This window comes from Glandiceps talaboti, chromosome 21 (assembly GCF_964340395.1).
Source record: "Glandiceps talaboti chromosome 21, keGlaTala1.1, whole genome shotgun sequence".
NCBI lineage: Eukaryota > Metazoa > Hemichordata > Enteropneusta > Spengelidae > Glandiceps > Glandiceps talaboti.
The window spans coordinates 1,237,340-1,258,096 of record NC_135569.1 but is presented as its reverse complement, the minus strand read 5'-3'; the positions used below and the strand labels follow the sequence as shown (position 1 = coordinate 1,258,096).

Genomic DNA, 20,757 nt, shown 5'->3' with positions numbered 1-20,757 from the left:
CGCAGTTATTGTTTTATGTCACCATTTATTGAACAGGTCACGTTTGGTGACTATAAATTAGTATTGCTAACCAAGATGACATTTATACGTACTCCCCATGTATTAAATGATTATCATAAAACGAAATGATCTTTTTCTCCCACAAGAACGACTTTTCCGAAGAAGAAAACTCCACTTCCATAGCTGAAATGTCTATGTTATGCAAACTCACCTAACCATTGACTCATTCTCTCGCTCCCTGGCTGTCTGGCTCGCTCACTTACTCACTCACTCACTCACTCACTCACTCACTCACTCACTCACTCACTCACTCACTCACTCACTCACTCACTCACTCACTCACTCACTCACTCACTCACTCACTCACTCACTCACTCACTCACTCACTCACTTACTTACTTACTTACTCGCTCGCTCGCTCGCTCGCTCGCTCGCTCGCTCGCTCACTCACTCACTCACTCACTCACTCACTCACTCACTCACTCACTCACTCACTCACTCACTCACTCACTCACTCACTCACCCACTCACTAACACAGTATTTTAATTCATTCATTCGTTCATGTAGCTTGACAACCAGTCAGCTAACCATCCAACAACCAAACGATGAACCCCCCTACACACCCACCCACTCATCCACCAACTAACCAATCAAACAAACAAACAACAAACCAACCGACCAACCGACCGACAGACCAACCAACCAACCAACCAACCAACCAACCAACCAACCAACCAACCAACCAACCAACCGTCCAACCGACCAACCAACCAACCGACCGACCAACCAACTGGGAACTTGTATATCTGAAAACTCTGAATACAATGATATAAAACTTGTATAAAAGCTAAATTTATATCTGAATGCGAGGATATAATAGGTATTTTACATCGCCATGTTTTCGTTTGATAGCCTTTACGAAGCTTAACGAAATGTACTTCTAGTGATAAACTCTTACATTGCCTATGACTGATCCCGAACTACTCGAGTCTGAATTGTCACTGTGACAGCGCCCTCACGTACCTATGTAGACGATTTTATATTTCCCTTGTTTGTACTTAGATATGTCAGCAGACTGTTGTCATATATACGTGTACATTACGATTCGAAGGTAGGTAGGTAGAAGGGGTTATGCTCGTTCCGGGGCCGCGATGCCAAATAACGGAGTACATTGTCAGTAATAATGTACAGCGATGACGTCACAAAATTCACTGGAATTGGTAATGCTATAATATAATATTAAATAAACGAAAGAATTTCGTTTTCTGAACTTATGTGGCGGCCTGATAAAGGTAACATTGTTGAATGCGGAAGTCCTTCAAGAAAACAAATCAGGAAGTAAGTCTATTTCCGTGTATTTATACGTTTACTTTTATAAGGTAGAACTTCAGGTATGCTGTGAAATTCGCAATCTTTGTATTGATAGAAAAAACCATGGTGGCATTTTTGAGAAACCCTCTTTATCTTGTGGTGTTACTAGAACTCTTGGAACTTTGTGGCTATTTTGGTGAGTATGTTGTTCTCGTTGAGTATCAAAATTATGTTTTTTAGAAGCGAGTATGGCAGAGACGGGAAGAATAGAGAACTTCATTAAACTATTTACACTGTACTGTATTTATACCTACATCAAAGGTACCCACTGTTGTTTTATATCAGTTGTATAGTTGTTTTTTTTTACCTAATTTTGTATGTGCATGGTGTTTTTTTCACGGGTTGTATCAAGTCCAGGCAGCAAAAACGAGTTACATGTGTACATGACATTTACAAGGAGATATCATTTCTCTATTAGCATATTTGGAGACTGCGACAATTTTGTTTAGTTGTCTAAGGCTTAAAAATCAAACCATTCCCGACTTCCCGATACAAAAACTCTCACCCGGTATACTAGCACAAGATCAAAAACAGGTACCACAGGTGTAGTGGTTGGTAATCGTATAACACATTGCCAGATTTGATCTCATAACACTTAAAAATCAAACCATTCCTGACTTCCCGGTATACTAGTACAAGATCAAAAACTGTCACCACAGGTGTAGTGGTTGGTAATCGTATAACACATTGCCAGATTTGATCTCATAACACTTAAAAATCAAACAATTCCTGACTTCTCGATAAACTAGTACAAGATCAAAAACTGTCACCACACTGTGGTGTATTGGTTAGTAATCGTATAACACATTGCTAGATTTGATCTCATAGAATTTCTCTTCACGATTCTAATAATGCTTTTCCGTGTTAAATAGGTGGAGTCACGGGACACAATGATAGTTCTCTTGTTCTATTGTCAACGAGTATACTCGAGGTAGGATAAAATCTAGCATTTTGTTAGACGTTGTCACGGTTCATGTTTTGAGTTCGTGTACACATGCCATTCACGTAAAGTGACGTCACCCTAGTTATGTGTCATTTTTGCCTGCCTGACTTCGGTAATAACACTTTGGGGAATGGCGATGACTATTCTCAATAGCGGACTTGCAGACCCACCGTCTTGTAAACACTGTAGAATGATGCATCATGGATGTTTGGTCTGGTTTTGTTTGTGAATAGAACTGTCCTATTGTCCATTCATTTACGCCATTACGTACCATGTAAACATACTGTGTACCGGGTTCTTTCAATAATAACAAGCGAGAGAGGGAGCTGAAGTATTATATTTTCCCCGAAATACTCAACTTCGAAAAAAAAAAATGGAAAAGAATCACTGGTAGAACTGCGAACACATGCATTGCGCATGCCAAGTACAGCGAGTTCATATCAACAGCTGCCCATCGGGCTGTGTAGTGCACATTTCAAAGGAGGCATGAAGACTTACATTAAAATATATAACAACTGGAGTCCCACTGCAGAAATCTCCTATTAAAACACATTGACGTCCATTAGTAAGGAGATACTGTGAATATGTGGATATATCGCAAGCGACACTACGCGATGCGACGAATATTTCGGAGGTCGAGTCTTTGCAGAACTCTGATTTCCAATCTACGTTGGATGTCATCGAAAACGACTCATTCATATCGCATGCCTACCGCTTCGTATTGCATGCCTACAACTTCATATTACATGCCTACAGCTTCATATTGCATGCCTATAACTTTACGTCGCATGCCTACAGCTTCACATCGCATGCCTACAGCTTCATATTGCATGCCTACAGCTTCATATTGCATGCCTACAGCTTCATATCGCATGCCTACCACTTCATATCGCATGCCTACAGATTCATATTGCATGCCCACAGCTTCATATTGCATGCATACAGCTTCATATTGCTGTACAGCTACATCGGACCATCGGACCATCAAATTTTATCCGATCGAGATATTGAGTCGAAAATCACTAAACTTGAGAATGGACTGATTGGCGTAATTAATACATATTAAGTCATCTTCTTCCAATTTTGATTTTAGTAAATCAAAAGTGGAAGAAGAGACCTTTTATAATCATAATGCTAAAAGTATGTGATGTAATAAATTACCTCTGATGGTATTCACTAACCTGTAAGAACTGTCTCACTCCACATCTTCTGGCATCCTCTAAGGTCCTCACCCAGTTGCACAATTTTTGAATATTTATTTACTTCTTTACTTGGTGGCAAACAATTATAAGCACGTCTCCGTTTTGTGTATTTCATATGTTTATCACCGTCTTTATTTGTTGAATACTTCACAAATATCAAATCATCAGATATTTTAACTTTTGAAGTTTTAATGCCCTGTTGTCTTGTTTTTGTGTACAAGCTATGGCTTCTGGAATTTCTTTAATACCACTCAGTTTATAGTTCACCAACTGATAAAGGACACTGTCAGCAACTACATGTTTGCAGCGACTTTTTCTTCCATCAAAGTACTTGCAACTTGCACTCACATTGTCACTTGAATGAATCCATACACGTACGCAGTAATTGTCTCTCCTGTAACTTGCACTAACAACTGCCTTTTATACTTGGATTGCTTCACTATCTTCGGAGTTACTTCCGAGCAATTTATAAATTGTAGCATGTCCAAAAACTATCAGGAACAATACTTATAATGAAGTAGTCCATCCTGTTGGATTCTGCATGATCATTACATTTTACTTGTCGTCGAACATACATTGTCTGGGTTTACCACTACCTTGTTCCTTGCTCTATCTTCACTATACAATTTACATCTTTGAAACAAAATAATATGAGAAAATATAAGGCTTAGATGTTTTAATATACATTATATGATACATAGTAAACTAGTGTATACTAGTCTTGCAATTTCAAATCGAGTCAGACACTGACTTTAAATTTATCAACCTTCACCATCGACGCGTCCAAGTCAAGTCAAGTTAGCACATATATAACAGTATCACAACTTTTAATCAAATTGAATTCTTCTCAGACGATAGCTAGTGTAGTACACCCCGATGTCATTTGCCGGCCCTAACCACTGAGCTCAGACCACTAACTAAGGTAGTCTAGTTCTCTATACGACGCGTTACTATTACTATCATGGAGATGATCGTAATCGTATATAGGAACTAGACTACCACCGAGGTGGCTCTTGCCGTTCCTCGCCGGAAAGGCTAGTGTCACCACCGCTGGGCACCACCGCCAGCGATATGTACTCGTCGCTGAACATTTCCAAACAAATAAATCAAACAGAACTCTACCGTAAAACACCAAATGGCAACCCAGTGTTTCATTTCTCGTGCGGTGGCACGAGACACTTCCGATAAGCTTACACCATTTACTTGCGAACACGGACGTAATGAAATACTCGATAGTATCCAAGCTATCTAGTATCGACTTTGAGTGCCAAATGGTTGAGCACCGTATATTGTTTACATTTTTACAAAAATTAACAATTATGGAATAAGAAACTATTTTACAATGACAAAAACAGACATCGTAGGATACGATAGAAATGAACGGTCTCGTAAATCAACTTACCTTGCAACTAGATCTATTTTACGGCCGTCACAGACGTTTTACAAAACTGCAACCACCTTTCCAGTTGAGGAACAGTACATACCTCAAACGGACCATCAATAACAGCACCGTATATACTAATTTTCATCAGAATCCATCTCATACGCAAGCTATTACAAGACAACGTTGTAAACAACCGCCGGGCATATATCGTCTGCGTGTGTCGTCTGCAAATCACAGAAAATCCCATAGTTCAGCGCGCGAGGATAATCTCACGCATGCGTATTTTGGTTTGCAAGTCCGCTATTCTCCATTGAATGATTGATTACTTGACAATTGACTGACTGCCTTACGTATGTGCGTCCGTCAATACGTGTGTCACTCTGTGTGTGTGTGTGTGTGTGTGTTTGTATGTATGTGTGTATGTATGTATGTATGTGTGTGTGTGTATGTATGTATGTATGTATGTATGTATGTATGTATGTATGTATGTATGTATGTATGTATGTACGTACGTATGTATGTACGTATGTATGTATGTATGTATGTATGTATGTATGTATGTATGTATGTATGTATGTATGTATGTATGTATGTATGCACATTTGCAAGAATATTTATTTTATTTTATTGATTTATCTATGTTTACATGATTTATTTACTGTAAAGAAAATTTATCATGACTGGATTTTGAGTTTCTTTGGCTTGCCGTGAATTTTAACCAACTATATATGTACAGAATGCTACGATTGGGACGACCATTTTCCAAGTGGAAGATAGTAATCTATCGAGTAATGCAATTAGTATCATCTCTGGAAATATGGTAAGGGTAGCTAATGTTTCATAGAGTATCACACACCGTTCATTAGCCTCTAACTTTTCTTAGGGTAAAGTTATGAAAATGTAGAGAAAATAAACTGCTTTGGAGAAACACTAAAGGCAATACTTTATCATATTTCAAGCATATAATATGCATATGTTATCACATAATGGAAAAACATGATTGTCTGCTTGAAGCAATTTGAAGTGACTTCTAAGCCCAATGATTGGGCTGAGTAATTGTTACAATTGTTTGCTCTGTTTACCTACTGTAATATAATGTTCACGTGTTACCATGGTTACACAACGAACAATTCGAAATATACTTTTTACAAGGCATGTCAGTATTTTGTGTTTTCAAGCCATGTAGCCTCGGTTACCAACAATCTCGACGTTGGGGGCTATACACACAATGTTGACCCCCCCCCCCCCTTCCATAATGACCGATTAGTTTTGAGATTTTGATTTATCTATTTTATGATTTTCAGTTATTAATCTATTTTTTTTCACAGAACAAACGGTTCGTTGTAGACCAAACAAAGCCTGTTATATACTTAGCTGGTTACTTAGACCATGACATTGAGACGGATTACTGGCTGTCTATAGCATGGAACAATGTAAGATATATGAGTTCAACTTTCAAAGACTATTGTCCTGTACTAATAGTCCTAGTTATAGAGACACAGACCTTACCAAGTCATAATAAGATTAACAATAGTCTTAGTAGTAGAGACACAGACCGCACCAAGTCATAATAAGATTAGCAATAGTCCTAGTCGTAGAAACACAGCCCTCACTAATACATATTAGGGTTATTTAGAGATGCCTGTGATAAGAATGTGGTAGGCAATTCAAACTTTGAAGTACAAAAAGTTACATTTAGAAGTATGAATACACTTTAATAGGTTATATTGTTAAAAAATGTAGGAATTGAGTGTTTAACACATTCATAGATGTTGGTAAAAATACCTTTTCTGGTTTTACTATGTATAAATTCAGCTAACATGACATCATCCTTATCATTAATATTTAAAGAGGAGTGACAATAGAGTGGCGTTATTTGGACAACTACACGTGACAGTGGTAGATGTTATTGATTGGCCTCCAGTCTACAACGAATCCTGTGTATTCGACAAAAGGAAAATGGACTTAGAGTGGTATTATGTAAGTAGCGTTGTATTTCAGATGGTGCTAAATTATTTACATTTAACACATGGGTATGTATGTATGTATGTATGTATGTATGTATGTATGTATGTATGTATGTATGTATGTATGTATGTATGTATGTATGTGTGTATGTGTGTATGTGTGTATGTGTGTATGTGTGTGTGTATGTATGTATGTATGTATGTATGTATGTATGTATGTATGTATGTATGTATGTATGTATGTATGTATGTGTGTGTGTGTATGTATGTATGTATGTATGTATGTATGTATGTATGTATGTATGTATGTATGTATGTATGTATGTATGTATGTATGTATGTATGTATGTATGTATGCCACAAACAAAACCTATATTAAACTATGTCAAACTATATTCCATTCATATGATAAAATGTCATTAAACTATATTCCATTCATATGATAAAATGTCATTAAACTCATTAAATATTGAAGGAGCCAATTTTCCAAATTGTAAGATATCGTATTTTCTGGTTTGTTTAGCCTTTTCCATTTGCCGTGGAATATTTCTATCCTGGATCAACAATGCATCATTCGACAAAAGATAACAGGTGGCGCTATACACAATCAAACCTAGGACTCTCGAATTCCCTCTGTGAGTATTATCACAAATATTTCCGGCTTACTTACTTTTGTCATTGACTTAGGCATACCATTTAAGATTTTTATTTCCTGGTAAAGTGTCTATCACTTAACGCACTCTTAACAAAAATGGATATGAAGCTAGTTAGTTGAAAGGGTCACATGTACTTTTGCAATCATGTTCTTACTGTTTCAGGTCATGTAGATATCACTGCTGCTGTACGTGATACTGTTTTGGAAATTTTGCCTTACTTTAACTTTAGTTGTTATCATGGAAAGGCTATGCTATTGACGAAATCCGACATCGAATCTTATAGGGTAAGATTTTCCTTCTTTTTTTCTTTTGTTTTAAAGATCCAACTGCCGACATCAAACCGTGGACAAATGGAACCTGTTACAAGCAGGGAAAATAAACGAACAAATTTGATTAATAACACTTGGCTCAGGATGTTGGAACAACAGAGACTTGTATTACATACCATGGTTTGATAAGAACAGTTTTATGGCCTCTTTATGTGTACTAATTTAGATAGAAAAAAGGCTAGTGGGTGGGATAATTTAACTCCCCGACTCCTCATTGATGCTGCTGAAGTAATAGCGCCGCCTTTGGCTCACGTCATAAATTGTTCATTTTTAATTGGTACATTCCCATCAGCGTTGAAGGTCGCCAAAGTGAAACCCATTTTCAAGAAAGGGGAGAATGACTCTGTTGGAAACTATAGACCTATATCTATTTTGCCCCTATTCAGTAAAATCATTGAAAAAGTCATAAATAAACAAATCATCTCTTATCTGGACAAATTTAATATTTTGTATAGACATCAATATGGTTTCAGAGAGAATCACAGTACCAAACTTACCTTGATTAATTTAGTAAATCACATTCTTAAAGAGATTGATAAAGGGAATTTCACTCTAGGGGTATTTATTGATTTCAGTAAAGCGTTCGATACAATCGATCATTCGATCTTATTAGCCAAGCTTGAACATTACGGGTTCCGGGGCACTTGTCATAACTGGTTCAAAAGCTACCTGTCAGGTCGCTCTCAGTTTGTCCAGCTAAACGGTCATATATCGGAAAAACGTTTTATTCACTTTGGAGTACCCCAAGGCTCTGTACTAGGCCCGACTTTGTTTTTAATGTATATAAATGATCTTCCAAACTCGTCCTCTTTCTTTGATTTCCGTTTGTTCGCAGACGATACCAATCTCTTTCATACCTATTCACAGGTTGGGGAAATTAATTTGGATCGTGTTTCGGGTCAATTACACGAGGTTCAACGTTGGTGCAATACAAACAAATTGACAATAAATAGTGAAAAATCAAATTTTATAGTATTTAGAGGGCGCAACAAGAAAGTAAATTTGATTGGTGATATCACATTACAAGGCAAAAGCATCAAGGAGGAGTATGTTGTCACCTTTGTGGGAATTACTTTAGACAAACATCTCTCTTGGTCCGACCACATCGAAAAGGTAAACAAGCTAATCAGAATAAAGTGTGGGATTTTGTATAGACTTAGACATATATTACCATTACACATTTTACTACTCTTGTACAACACATTCATACTCCCCCATATCAACTATGGCCTTGAGGTTTGGGGTAACACTTATTCATCACATCTAAATCGTATATTAATGTCACAGAAAATGATTGTTCGAACAGTTTTGTTTAAATCTCCAACGGATCACTCATCTCCTTTGTTTGCTCAGTTGAATATTCTAGATGTTTTTAAACTGCATAGATATTTGATAGGTTCCTTTATTTATGGCTTGATCCATCAACTATCACCACACACTTTGTATGATTATTTTGAACCTTCACACCATAACTACAATACAAGACTCTGTTCATATCAAAATATTTACCCATATTATGCCAGAACAAACTCAGGTCAGTTTTCTTTCTCCTTCTCAGGGGCAAAAATCTGGAATAGCATCCCTGTCAACATAAGATGTATCAATACGCTAAACGAATTTAAGCGATCTTATAAACAATTTCTTCTAGAAGAGTAAATTAAACCACTGTACAATTTATTGTTACCGTATGTTCTTCATAAGTACTATGAACTCCGAGGTACTATGTATTTCCTTTTGCTATATCACTTTGCTGTCAAACATTGTATATAACTATGGTAGGGGACAGGCTTGAATAGCTGTAAGCTAAATCCCGATTCCCCTATTTACCCACGAAATAGTATTTTTGTATGTGTATCTGTAATGTTCAGTTGTGCTTTTGGGTAAATAAACACTATATATACACGAAATACCAGTAGAACTGGAAATTTGTTTGTGAACGTGAGCTCTTATGTAAAGTGGCCATAAAACCGTTCTTATCAAATGATGAAATGCAATAAAAGACTCTGTACTTACAAAATGCTGTGCCAAGTGTTATTAATCCAATTCAGTTGTTTACTCTCCCAGTTTGTAACGGTTCCGTTCGTCCACGGTCTGGTGTCGGCAGTTGTAAAAGTGAATACACCTAATCAAGACACGAGACACTGAGCCAGGAAAACATGCATAACATAACCAGCCTCGTCACTCTCAATAGAGAGCTTTGACAAATTTATTAGGTCAGATTTATGTTTCGGCTAAATGAAGGAAATCGGGGGGGGGGGGATAATAATTACATCACTTCAAACGTAATGTATGTTTAAAAGACTAGTGATTTGGAACATTTTGCAGCAGAACAAATGACGTACGTACGTAGATAAGAGTTGTCATGGTAACGTAGAATAGCACGGTATAAAAGCCACAGTTGTGTTCAACCTATCTTGTGTGCTATTAAAGGGATGTCCGGAGACCATACTGCTTAATCGGGCCATTATATTTTCGTAAATTGTAAAACGTTACAATAAAGCCAATTCAGAGGTCAGCATACTGCATAATAAATACTTTAGTTTCACTGTAATCCGTAAAAAGCACAACTTTTTTGGGACGTGCAGAAGAAAACTGTACAGTACTTTACAGACTAGTGAGTCTGTGAGTAATTGTACGACGTTTGAAGGAGTCAATATGAGAAACGTAAACCGTAATCGTTCGGAATACTAGTATACTGAGATACTGTCAATTCTACATGTGCGTAGATTGTGCTTTTTCATCGCAAATTAAATATATAAACTTCGCAATTTATAACTTAACATTTTCCTCTGTAAGTTGTATTCGGTCCTCCCCTACCCCCACCCCCTTGCCCGCCTCTTCTTATAGTTCCACATCGAAATAAATTTAAACTCTTGAAAGTAATCTCCCATGGTGCTGTAAATACGAAATTAATCCTTATTTTCCAATATCCACAGATAATCGAAGATATACCAATGCCAGACACATATAATGGAAGCACTTTGCAGCGTTCTGCTTCATCATTTCACTTTCACTTAATATCAAATAAGGAAAAAGTTAATAAGGAACTGACTTGTCGGGTTCACTTGCTGCCTGGGTACGAAAATATTCAACATGTTGACACAGAAACTTTGCAAAGGATATTCAGTGACCACATGTCAATAGAAATATCCGCTGTAATCAATTATATCGGTAAGTAATGACTTGGACCTACAAATTGTAATAATAATAATAATAATAATAATAGTAATAATAATAATAATCTTTATTTATACTGGATAGTTCTTTAAGCATATAAACAATTGTCTCCCAAGACGTCCAGTGAGGGCCATTCATCCATTCAGTGTACCACATGTATGCCTTTCATGAGGGCCGGAAAAGTCTGTAAAATAGACCTGTTGCCGGTTCTAAGATGCGCGTCTCTCCATATGGCATTTATCGTGTACCCGCTGAGAGGTTTGCACGCCCTACTCAGGGGATAGTTGTCACCTGACCTGGGTTCACCTGTAAAATCACTGTCTGTCGACACTGATGGTGTTTAGTCTTTGTTCTATAAAATCACTCATAATCAAGGAGGTCAACATGTCTTTCCATAATTTTCTGATGAAAATATTCTTTCAAACGTAATATAGACAAAACAAGACTAAATATAACAAACATAAACGACATCACCTCACGCAATGCATCTTGGAACCGGAAAATCGACTATTGTTGTCCCTACACGCATTGCCGGAAGGTAACATTCTGAGCTACCATAGTCTACTGACATATCCCTTAATTGGTAAATTGACGAATTAATTATACAACATTATTTGAAACCTTATCATCGACTAAGATATTGCTTATTTACTAAGATCTATTAATTATGGAAATTAATACTCATTAAAAGTATAAACTACATCCTCAAACTATATCGGACATATTGTGCTTTTATCATCGATGTATCAATTGAATTAATATGAAATTTGAAACTTCCTCTCTAAAGCTGATAATTACCAAAATTCTTTATTTTGCAAATGGCTAATTATTTTTTTTTTTAAAAACATCACTTTCATAAACGTACGTTTCGTTATCTAAGATATTTAACAAATAGCATACAGTGTGAAGCTTTCATTCGTAAGACGTTTCCTACTTAACAAACATAATTAATTATGCAAATGACTCTTAAATCTAAAAGCTGACACGTGCTCTTGTTCTTGTATGTTTGAAATTTTAATAAATGTATGGAATTTGAATTCTGAGATACCTGAATAGCTCTTACTATTAATATCACATATTTACAGGTTGTCCAGATGGAAAGTACGGTGGTAGATGTCAATATGATTGTATTTGTCAAAATGGAGCAACCTGTCACGTCTTCAATGGTGCATGTAAATGTCCACCTGGATGGAGAGGTGTAGCATGTGATATAGGTGAGTTCAATGGTGCATGTAAATGTCCACCTGGATGGAGAGGTGTAGCATGTGATATAGGTGAGTTCAATGGTGCATGTAAATGTCCACCTGGATGGAGATGTGTAGCATGTGATATAGGTGAGCAGAGTGATATAATGGTTCTGTTCTTTTATATGTAGATGTGTATAGTGCGTGATTGAGGCCAAACGCCATCTCGTCATCTCACTATTTATACATCATTTAATGGTATTAATACATCATTTGATGGTATTGATCTAACATTTGATGGTATTGATATATCATTTGATGGTATTGATCTAACATTTGATGGTACTTTAATGGTATTTATATATCATTTGATGGTATTGATACATCATTTAATGGTATTTATATATCACTTGATGGTATTGATATATCATTTGATGGTATTGATATATCATTTGACGGTATTGATATATCATTTGACGGTATTGATATATCATTTGATGGTACTGGTATATCATTTGATATGATAACGTTTGACCTAGGTTCCGTGCCATAGATACGCATTTCTGAAAAATTATGTGCAATAAGTTATTTTGTTCAATCCGAAATCCCAGACTAATAAACATATAACCGATTCTACAGCATCTCCGAATATTGAAATATCCCCACATGGATTCATCGAAGCTGATTTTGGTGAATATGTCAGTATTTACTGTGCTTTCCATCACTTTGACCAATCTCACATATTCAATTCATCATGGATGCGAGACAACGAATCAATGGCATTTGGACGATATGGAGGAACAGACGTTTTTAGAAGGTGTGGTATCCAAATTTTTTTCACTTCACTTCATAAAGTTATATTGGTTACTACAACACCAGTACAAATGCAATGTTGATGTATTTAGAATATACATTAACTTTGCTTCTCTTCCATAAGTAAATTAATTTTTACCTAAATGAGCAATATGAAATTGCCACAGCGGAAAATAGACAACCGTGTCTCATGTGCCTATAAACCTTAAATAATGTCAATAGTTTGACTACAATGCTTTGTTATTGTCGGATGCCATTTACAGTATTAAACCCTGGGAAGAAGGAAACGCTGCAATCGGCATTGAGATCTTTTTCCTTCGTGATCACCATGCAGGACGCTATCAATGTTTGGTCACAGATATCAATGGAGAACAATACAGGGATGACATAACCATCAAAGTAACGGGTAAGTCTGGTAAGGTACTAATACCATATGCATAGTTAGCAATGATAGAAGACATGGACTGTCAGGACAATTCACTATGAAATAAGACAAAATGCTGGCTGGCTGGCAGACAGACAGACAGACAGACAGACAGACAGACAGACAGACAGACAGACACAGACAGACAGACAGACATACATACATACATACATACATACATACATACATACATACATACATACATACATACATACATACATACATACATACATACATACATACATACATACATACATACATACATACAATGCAAGTGACAAGCATAGATCCATCTATCATACATTTTAATGGTATTGCATATCCTTTACGATAGTGCTGTCGTAACGCAAACCTGTCTTAGATAAGATTTATTATTAACGTACTTTCTTCATAGGCTGTGCTGTCAACCATTGGGGTATTGAATGTGATCAAATATGTGACTGTCAAAATGGCGGCAATTGTACCAGATCGTCAGGGTGTGTTTGCCAACATGGCTGGAATGGAAGAAATTGTTCATTAGGTGAGATCTTTTATTGAATTACCCAATAATGATTTTAATTTGTTAAACAGCATGTGGTTCTGAATAGTCACGTATGAGAGACTTTAATTCTGAGAATTGTTTATTCACTATCAATAACTTTAGTCTATTCCTCGGGTTCAATTACTTCATAATAGATCATTTAAGTACTAATATATCTCTTATTGTTTCAGTATGCATTATAAAAAACAAAACGCCGTTTTTCATTTGTGATATTTTGAATATTTCACAATTCATTGGTTCTTTAATAGCCCCTACAGGGTCTATGGTTATTTCTTACCTCTTATCACTTGACGTATTATACACCTTGGGAATAAAGACATCAAACTTTTGATGTTTATAGTTTGTTTGATATAAACCAAAACCATTCTTACTTAAGATTAAGAAAAAAAATGAGGAGGTTATCGAAATTGTTGAAATATAGGTCAAAATGAAATCAAAGTTAAGCCATTACAAATCCAATATGGCCGCCGAATACTGAGTAAATTTTAAAGGCTTCAAGTTCTGAGGTGTTCCAATTTGATGTGGCAGATTTGTTTGATATACACATCCTTCGTTAAGTAAATGTCTCTATTAAAAGGACATGAATTTTTGTAACTATATCTAGAAATGATATTTGATTCCGCAGACATTGAACCCCCAAGATTTACATTCTGTCCAAGGAATTTATCACAGACAGTGGAGACAGACATCACATCTATCGAAGTGACATGGCCACTACCGGAAGTAATTGATAACTCTGATGTAAATTTGACCTCGAACTTTGACCCCGGAGATGAATTTACAATTGGTGCACACCAAGTTGTTTACACAGCAAAAGACGTAAACAACAACAATGCAGAATGTAGATTTAGTGTATTTCTCGATAGAAAGTCTACAATAGGTCGTACAGTTATCATTTCATTGTCTATTGCTACAGTCGTCGTCATGTTGCTGTTCATTGTTCTTGGCTTTTTATGCTTTCGTCACAGAAGGACAATATTGCTTAAATATACCATTTTAACTGGAAAAGTTGACGATGAATTAAATTTGGGTAAGTGTGCAATTTTTTGTCATCATTCTGTTCTGAGATTTTATCATCTGTAGAGATTTTGCTAGTTTATCTTAAATTCCTATTAAAAATATATAATACAAACACAATGTAATGGTTCTTGTTTTGACGTCATTCCAGTATTCTTTTTAACTATTAATATTCAATTCTCTTATCATTCCACCTGTAACAGAAAAGAAGTGGGATGCTTTTGTAGCTTGTAAAGGTAACACAGAGGAGGAAACCTTCGTATATAAAACACTGATACCCGAACTTGAAGAACATGGTTACAGATTGAATGTACACCATAAAGACTTTTTACCTGGTGAAGGTACGTAAATAAATAAATAAATAAATAAATAAATAAATAAATAAATAAATAAATAAATAAATAACAACTTTCTTGGTCAGAGTGCAAGATTTGAAATGCTGATAACTTTAATTTTCGAAGATGATATATTTATATTGTTAATGTCGTGTACTAAGATTTCTGTGCATACATTGCCTTCAAACTGTCAAAATTGCTGACCCCATGGAACTATTTATAACTTCAAGCATTCAGACTGAAGTAAAAGTGTATCAAGATATTACATTTTATTTGTACTGTAAAACATTGTATCAGCCAGCAGACCTGAATTATAAAAGGGTGTGTACATGTATGTAGGAATTGTCAGATTTTTAATATAATGTACTTTATAAGAATTAATTGATGATTATGATTATGATTAAAAGACTGAAATATGTAAATAGCTAGATGCTGTATACGGTGAGAGTTTGTGGTTGGTAGAAGGGAAGGAAAATAAACTTTTCTTTGGTTGGAAAAATAGGTGTTATACAGTGGTAGGCATTATCCTGTGCTATCTGTATAGGAAAGGTGGTATATCTCTTACTGTGTAATGTTATAATCTAAGATAACACTATCAGATTACCATTTCAGGTTATCATACAAAGTGCGTCAATTTTACTTTTTGTGATATTGATTATTCTTAATTTGAAATATAATATTTCATTGACATTTTAATCTTATAACTTCCTTCTTCTACATATAGCATTACAATGATGGCCAAAAACAAAACAAGTAGCTTCTATGTTGAATTGTAGATTTGACCATTTTTGTTGTTCTGGACTATCGATATATATTATTAGTAGTTATCGTTGTCGTTCAGTTAAGGAAGACATAAGTACAGTGACCTAAGGGGCCTCGTCACTACAAGTTGCTAGACGACTAGTGCCAAACTCTTAAGTCACTAGTATTATCTGGCCGAATGAAGGAAAACAGTGAGGAATACTATAATTATATCTCAAAAAAAAAATGTGTAAGATAATAGCCAGTTGGAAGGTTTTGACCCGTATTTTCAGCCCTCGAGAACCAGTGACGTAGACACAGCTTGTTCTGACGTAGAACGACCAGGCTTTATAATCCATATTGTTGAATGACAACATTTTGGCATGTGCCTGGTATTATTGTTACTCTATGTTCTCGTCAATTTTCACAGCGATTTGTACCAACATTGTGGATGCTATTACCAAGAGTAGACGTACCATACTGGTCATGTCACCTAGTTTTGTACGAAGTGGTTGGTGTATCTACGAATTGGAACAAGCTTACCATGAAATGATTGACTACCAACATAAACTAATACCAATCATGTTTGAAGATATCACTGACATGCCGGACTTACCACCCATTCTACAGACCATACTGAAAACTATTTCATATATTGATTGGTCTAAAAACGGAACCCAGAAAGATAAAACTAAGTTTTGGAAGAGATTGATAAAAGTGATGCCAAAGAAACGAAAGAGGGCGCCAAATCCATGTGTGAAGTATCTGCCTCTTGTTGCTAATGAAGAAGCACAAATACTAATAGACACTGCCTGTGTGTAGAAATAAATTGACAATGGAATCTTTTATTTCAGTCAATTATATCTTCTTTGTAATTCATAAACCATGTCGTATATTGTCGAATTTTTTTCTCTCTTTTCAAAGAGACAACACTGTCATCATTTCACTTATTTCATTTTCATCACAGGGAGAAGTGATCGTGTTAGGGATAATTTGAAGTTTTTGTGGTTTAAAGGAACACCTGGAAATAAAGTCATTTTTGTAAAGTTTAGGTTGTAGAGAGTCATTATGGTGAAACAATTCACAATCAACTTTCAATAAAATCTTTCACACCTTGCCAGTTGTCTGATGATCGCATTGAGCGTGAAACTCGGAGTAACAACTAAGCACCTCAAGTTCCAACCAATTTACTTTGATTATATATATATAACCTACACTACTGAAAATCTTTAAATCGTTCAATTGTACTAAAATCATGATCGAAATATATTTTGTGTCCCCCCCCCTTTCAGGCCATCATCATTTTCAAGGCCCCCTGCACATCACACTTTCTTTCGTGCCCTCCCCTGTAAATTCTGCTTGTTCCCTTTGTAAGTATCCTACTACGCGGCAGTATTTAACGTTATAGTACGCATTCTACCGACCACGCTTAATACTTCAGTTTAGTTTCACATCTGTTCATTTGTAAGTATTGGTGAAGTATTTCATCTGTACTATACATAATAATAATAATAATAATAATAAATTCTTATCAGCGCATTACGCAACAGCCTCAATGCGCTTTACAATACTGAGAAAAAAAAGGAAAAAAAAAGAAAAAAAAGCACAAACTTGATTTGCATAGAAATCAAAACCAAAACCAAAAACTTGACTTTCACTATTGATTACTATTAAAAGTACAATATGTCCTGAACGTTTGTAGACAAGAGTATGGCACAACTGATTGTCACTGTCAAACTCAGAACCACTTTATTCTTTACCTACTGTAGTCTAGATGGAGTGTATGCAGGGACGTTATTGGATAGCTAGCTCTAAAGATTGGAAGACTGACATAACTATGTATGCAGGGACGTTATTGGATAGCTAGCTCTAAAGATTGGAAGACTGACATAACTAGCATTCTTACATACGTTCCTCAGATTGGTAAAACATCGCAATATGAATTCCACTTTTTACTTGTATGCCCATTTTATACTTGTATAAGGTCAAAATATATTGCCAATTACTTTTATAATCCCCCACTGCACCACAAATTTGTATTACTTATGTCATCTCGAAAGGTTGACACTCTCAGAAAACTTAGTAGATATATATTTTATGCCACTAAACTTAGAAAAGATAATACTAGAATCTCTGAAACTCAAACGGCCTGATGTTGTCTGGTGATCCGTTCATTTTTGTATATTTAAAGTTTGTATTTTTTGGCCGGTGGCCAACAATACTGAATAAACCATTGATTGATTGATTGATTGAAAACATCGCAATAAATAGTTCGTGTTAAACAAACCAAAGATTCTAACTACGAGCGAGTAATGTTTCATCTATTCAGGTTGAGAGACTTCGTCAAACTGTATATTTGCAATACTTCTAGGCTGCTTAGTGGCGATGACGTGATTGTAGATGATCACGATATCGTCACTGCGCCACCTAGTGGTAAACTAGAAATGTACGGTTTGACCAAGCCTGTCGACCGAACTAGACAAAACTTTACTCGTGATTTTGAACTCTTGGTCGTGTAACAAGAACTATTTGTTACAAGTTAAAGACTACTGTTGGTTTAATTTACCACTCCTACATACATTCTACATTGATTGAATTTACATATTAAAGCTATACACCAGCTCTCACTGGCCCTGGTCACTGGAATGGCGGGGGGGGGGAGGTTGGGTTCGTACTGACACTTTACAAAGGTACATGGTTGAGAATGAAACTATGCATTTAGTTAGATATAATTATCAACTCGAAATATGGTACATCCTGAACGATATTGACTTATAGAGAGTCTATCAGTATGTTACCGTCGTAACATAATATTTTTCATCTTAGGACCATTTAAATAATCTTCATTCCCAACCATGTACGTAAAAGTGTCAGTAAGAACCCCCTCCCCTCCCATTATATTCCGGATGCGTGGATAGATGGTTGACCTGAGGGATGGGTGGGTGGATGGTTGGTTGACTTGAGGGATGGGTGGGTGGGTGGATGGTTGACGTGAGGGATGGGTGGAATGGATGGTTGACTTGAGGGATGGGTGGATGGATGGTTGACTTGAGGGGTGGGTGGTGGATGAATTGGTAGGTAAATTAGTCTAACACACATGTCTGAACAATTTCACCTAGCTACCATGTTACTATGTTATTATAAGAGTGTGTAATTTCAGAGTTTGTCCAAGACAGACAAGCATGTCATCTGAATCTGTCGGATTCCAAAATTCCGTGCAATTATTATTAAATATGTCAGTGACCGCAATACGTTTCAGGTCTTCTACCTTTCAGATAACCCCTGCTTACACTTTCCAAATAAATATTGCATTCAAACTGAGTAATATATATATATTGAAATTCCTAAAATAGCTTAACCGCCTCGTGGCAAATTCCCATATGTATAGTTTGACAAATCCCTGTCTTTCCTAGCTTAACCTTTTCAAATTTTGCACCATTTCTATTTGAAGAAAGGTTCTTGTGTCTCGGCCGTTTTTTTAAAAACATTCATTCATTTAGGTGAGTATAATAAAAACAATCCTGAGTTCAAAATTCGTAAAAGTGACGAGAAAACATAACAATTGAGGTTTGAGTTCTCTTGCTTATTAAGTAGTGTAGTGCTAATCCTTGCGAAACAACACAGATTACCATTGGCTTTAGATATTACAAAATATATTATTCATTGTGTATTAGCCAATGAGTGACTGGCTAATAAAACACGTGGGTGTACTAGTCGACCATGGGAAGACGCCGAGATTAGTATTACATGCCACAACGTAAATAATTTGTAATGCTAGGTCATTGAACTTTTCAGTTTTATCTGAAGAATCACTCACGCTAACTGCAGTTTAACAACTTCTGTGTCCTGATATTAGAATTAATAAAATTGTTTGAATAAATTCAGCTAAGGCCGAACAAAAAATTGTGTGGTTCCGATTACGCTCAATTTTAGAATAGGTGGGGTAGGTAGATTTTTTATTTTATTATTATTATTATTATTATATATATATATATATATATATATATATATATATATATATATATATATATATATATATATATATATATATATATATATATATATATATATATATATATATATATATATATATATATATATATATATATATATATATATATATATATATATAACTCGGTGAGTATCAATCTGCTATAAGACAGTGCTCTATACCGCAGTGGCAGAGCGTAATAGTTTTGGTAGTACTGGAACTCTTTCTTGGGTGTAACTCGGAGTTTCACGCATATTTCACGCATATATACAGCACACCCAGAGAGTAGGCCTCAGAGTGTCTGATGATCGCAATATGCGTGAAACTCCGAGTTACACCCAAGAAAGAGTTCCAGTACTACCAAAACTATATATATATATATATATATATATATATATATATATATATATATTCATGTGTGAGTGTCTAGTTCAGGTAGTTATGCTTTTCCGTTGTTTTCCTATGTCTCTGTGTTATTAATTTCTTCTCATCAGATGTACAGCCATTACAGATTGGATGAACAGTTTTATATTGTCTTTATTAAGTCGATGTCAATTTCCGCATCCACTATTTCTTGCGAGACTTCTCAATTTTCGCGATTTTATTATTTTTTTCTCGAATACGTAAAAAAAAAGTTTATGTCACAACTTCAGGCAGGTCGTGTCAAATACGCGAGGGCAC

The 20,757-nt window shown here is 35.7% G+C and overlaps 1 protein-coding gene across 1 annotated transcript; it reads left to right on the top strand.

Moving 5' to 3' along the window:
• Positions 1-1,371: 1,371 nt before the first annotated feature.
• Positions 1,372-17,109, top strand: LOC144451688 (uncharacterized). The gene is made up of 15 exons (XM_078142587.1): positions 1,372-1,508; positions 2,245-2,303; positions 5,638-5,721; positions 6,230-6,334; positions 6,753-6,881; positions 7,392-7,503; positions 7,687-7,808; positions 10,790-11,024; positions 12,116-12,244; positions 12,854-13,031; positions 13,291-13,433; positions 13,846-13,971; positions 14,618-15,022; positions 15,213-15,350; positions 16,516-17,109. The coding sequence occupies exons 1-15, from the start codon at positions 1,436-1,438 to the stop codon at positions 16,905-16,907; spliced, it is 2,430 nt and encodes an 809-aa protein (XP_077998713.1). The 5' UTR covers positions 1,372-1,435; the 3' UTR covers positions 16,908-17,109.
• The last annotated feature ends 3,648 nt before the right edge of the window (positions 17,110-20,757 follow it).

What these genes read in the sequence shown, in the direction of transcription:
- LOC144451688 (XM_078142587.1), top strand. Translation starts at nt 1,436, where the DNA reads ATGGTGGCATTTTTGAGAAACCCTCTTTATCTTGTGGTGTTACTAGAA. An exon ending in CCGACATCGAATCTTATAGG is followed by an intron (nt 7,809 to 10,789) that starts GTAAGATTTTCC and finishes CAATATCCACAG; the next exon opens with ATAATCGAAGATATACCAAT. An exon ending in CATAACCATCAAAGTAACGG is followed by an intron (nt 13,434 to 13,845) that starts GTAAGTCTGGTA and finishes CTTTCTTCATAG; the next exon opens with GCTGTGCTGTCAACCATTGG.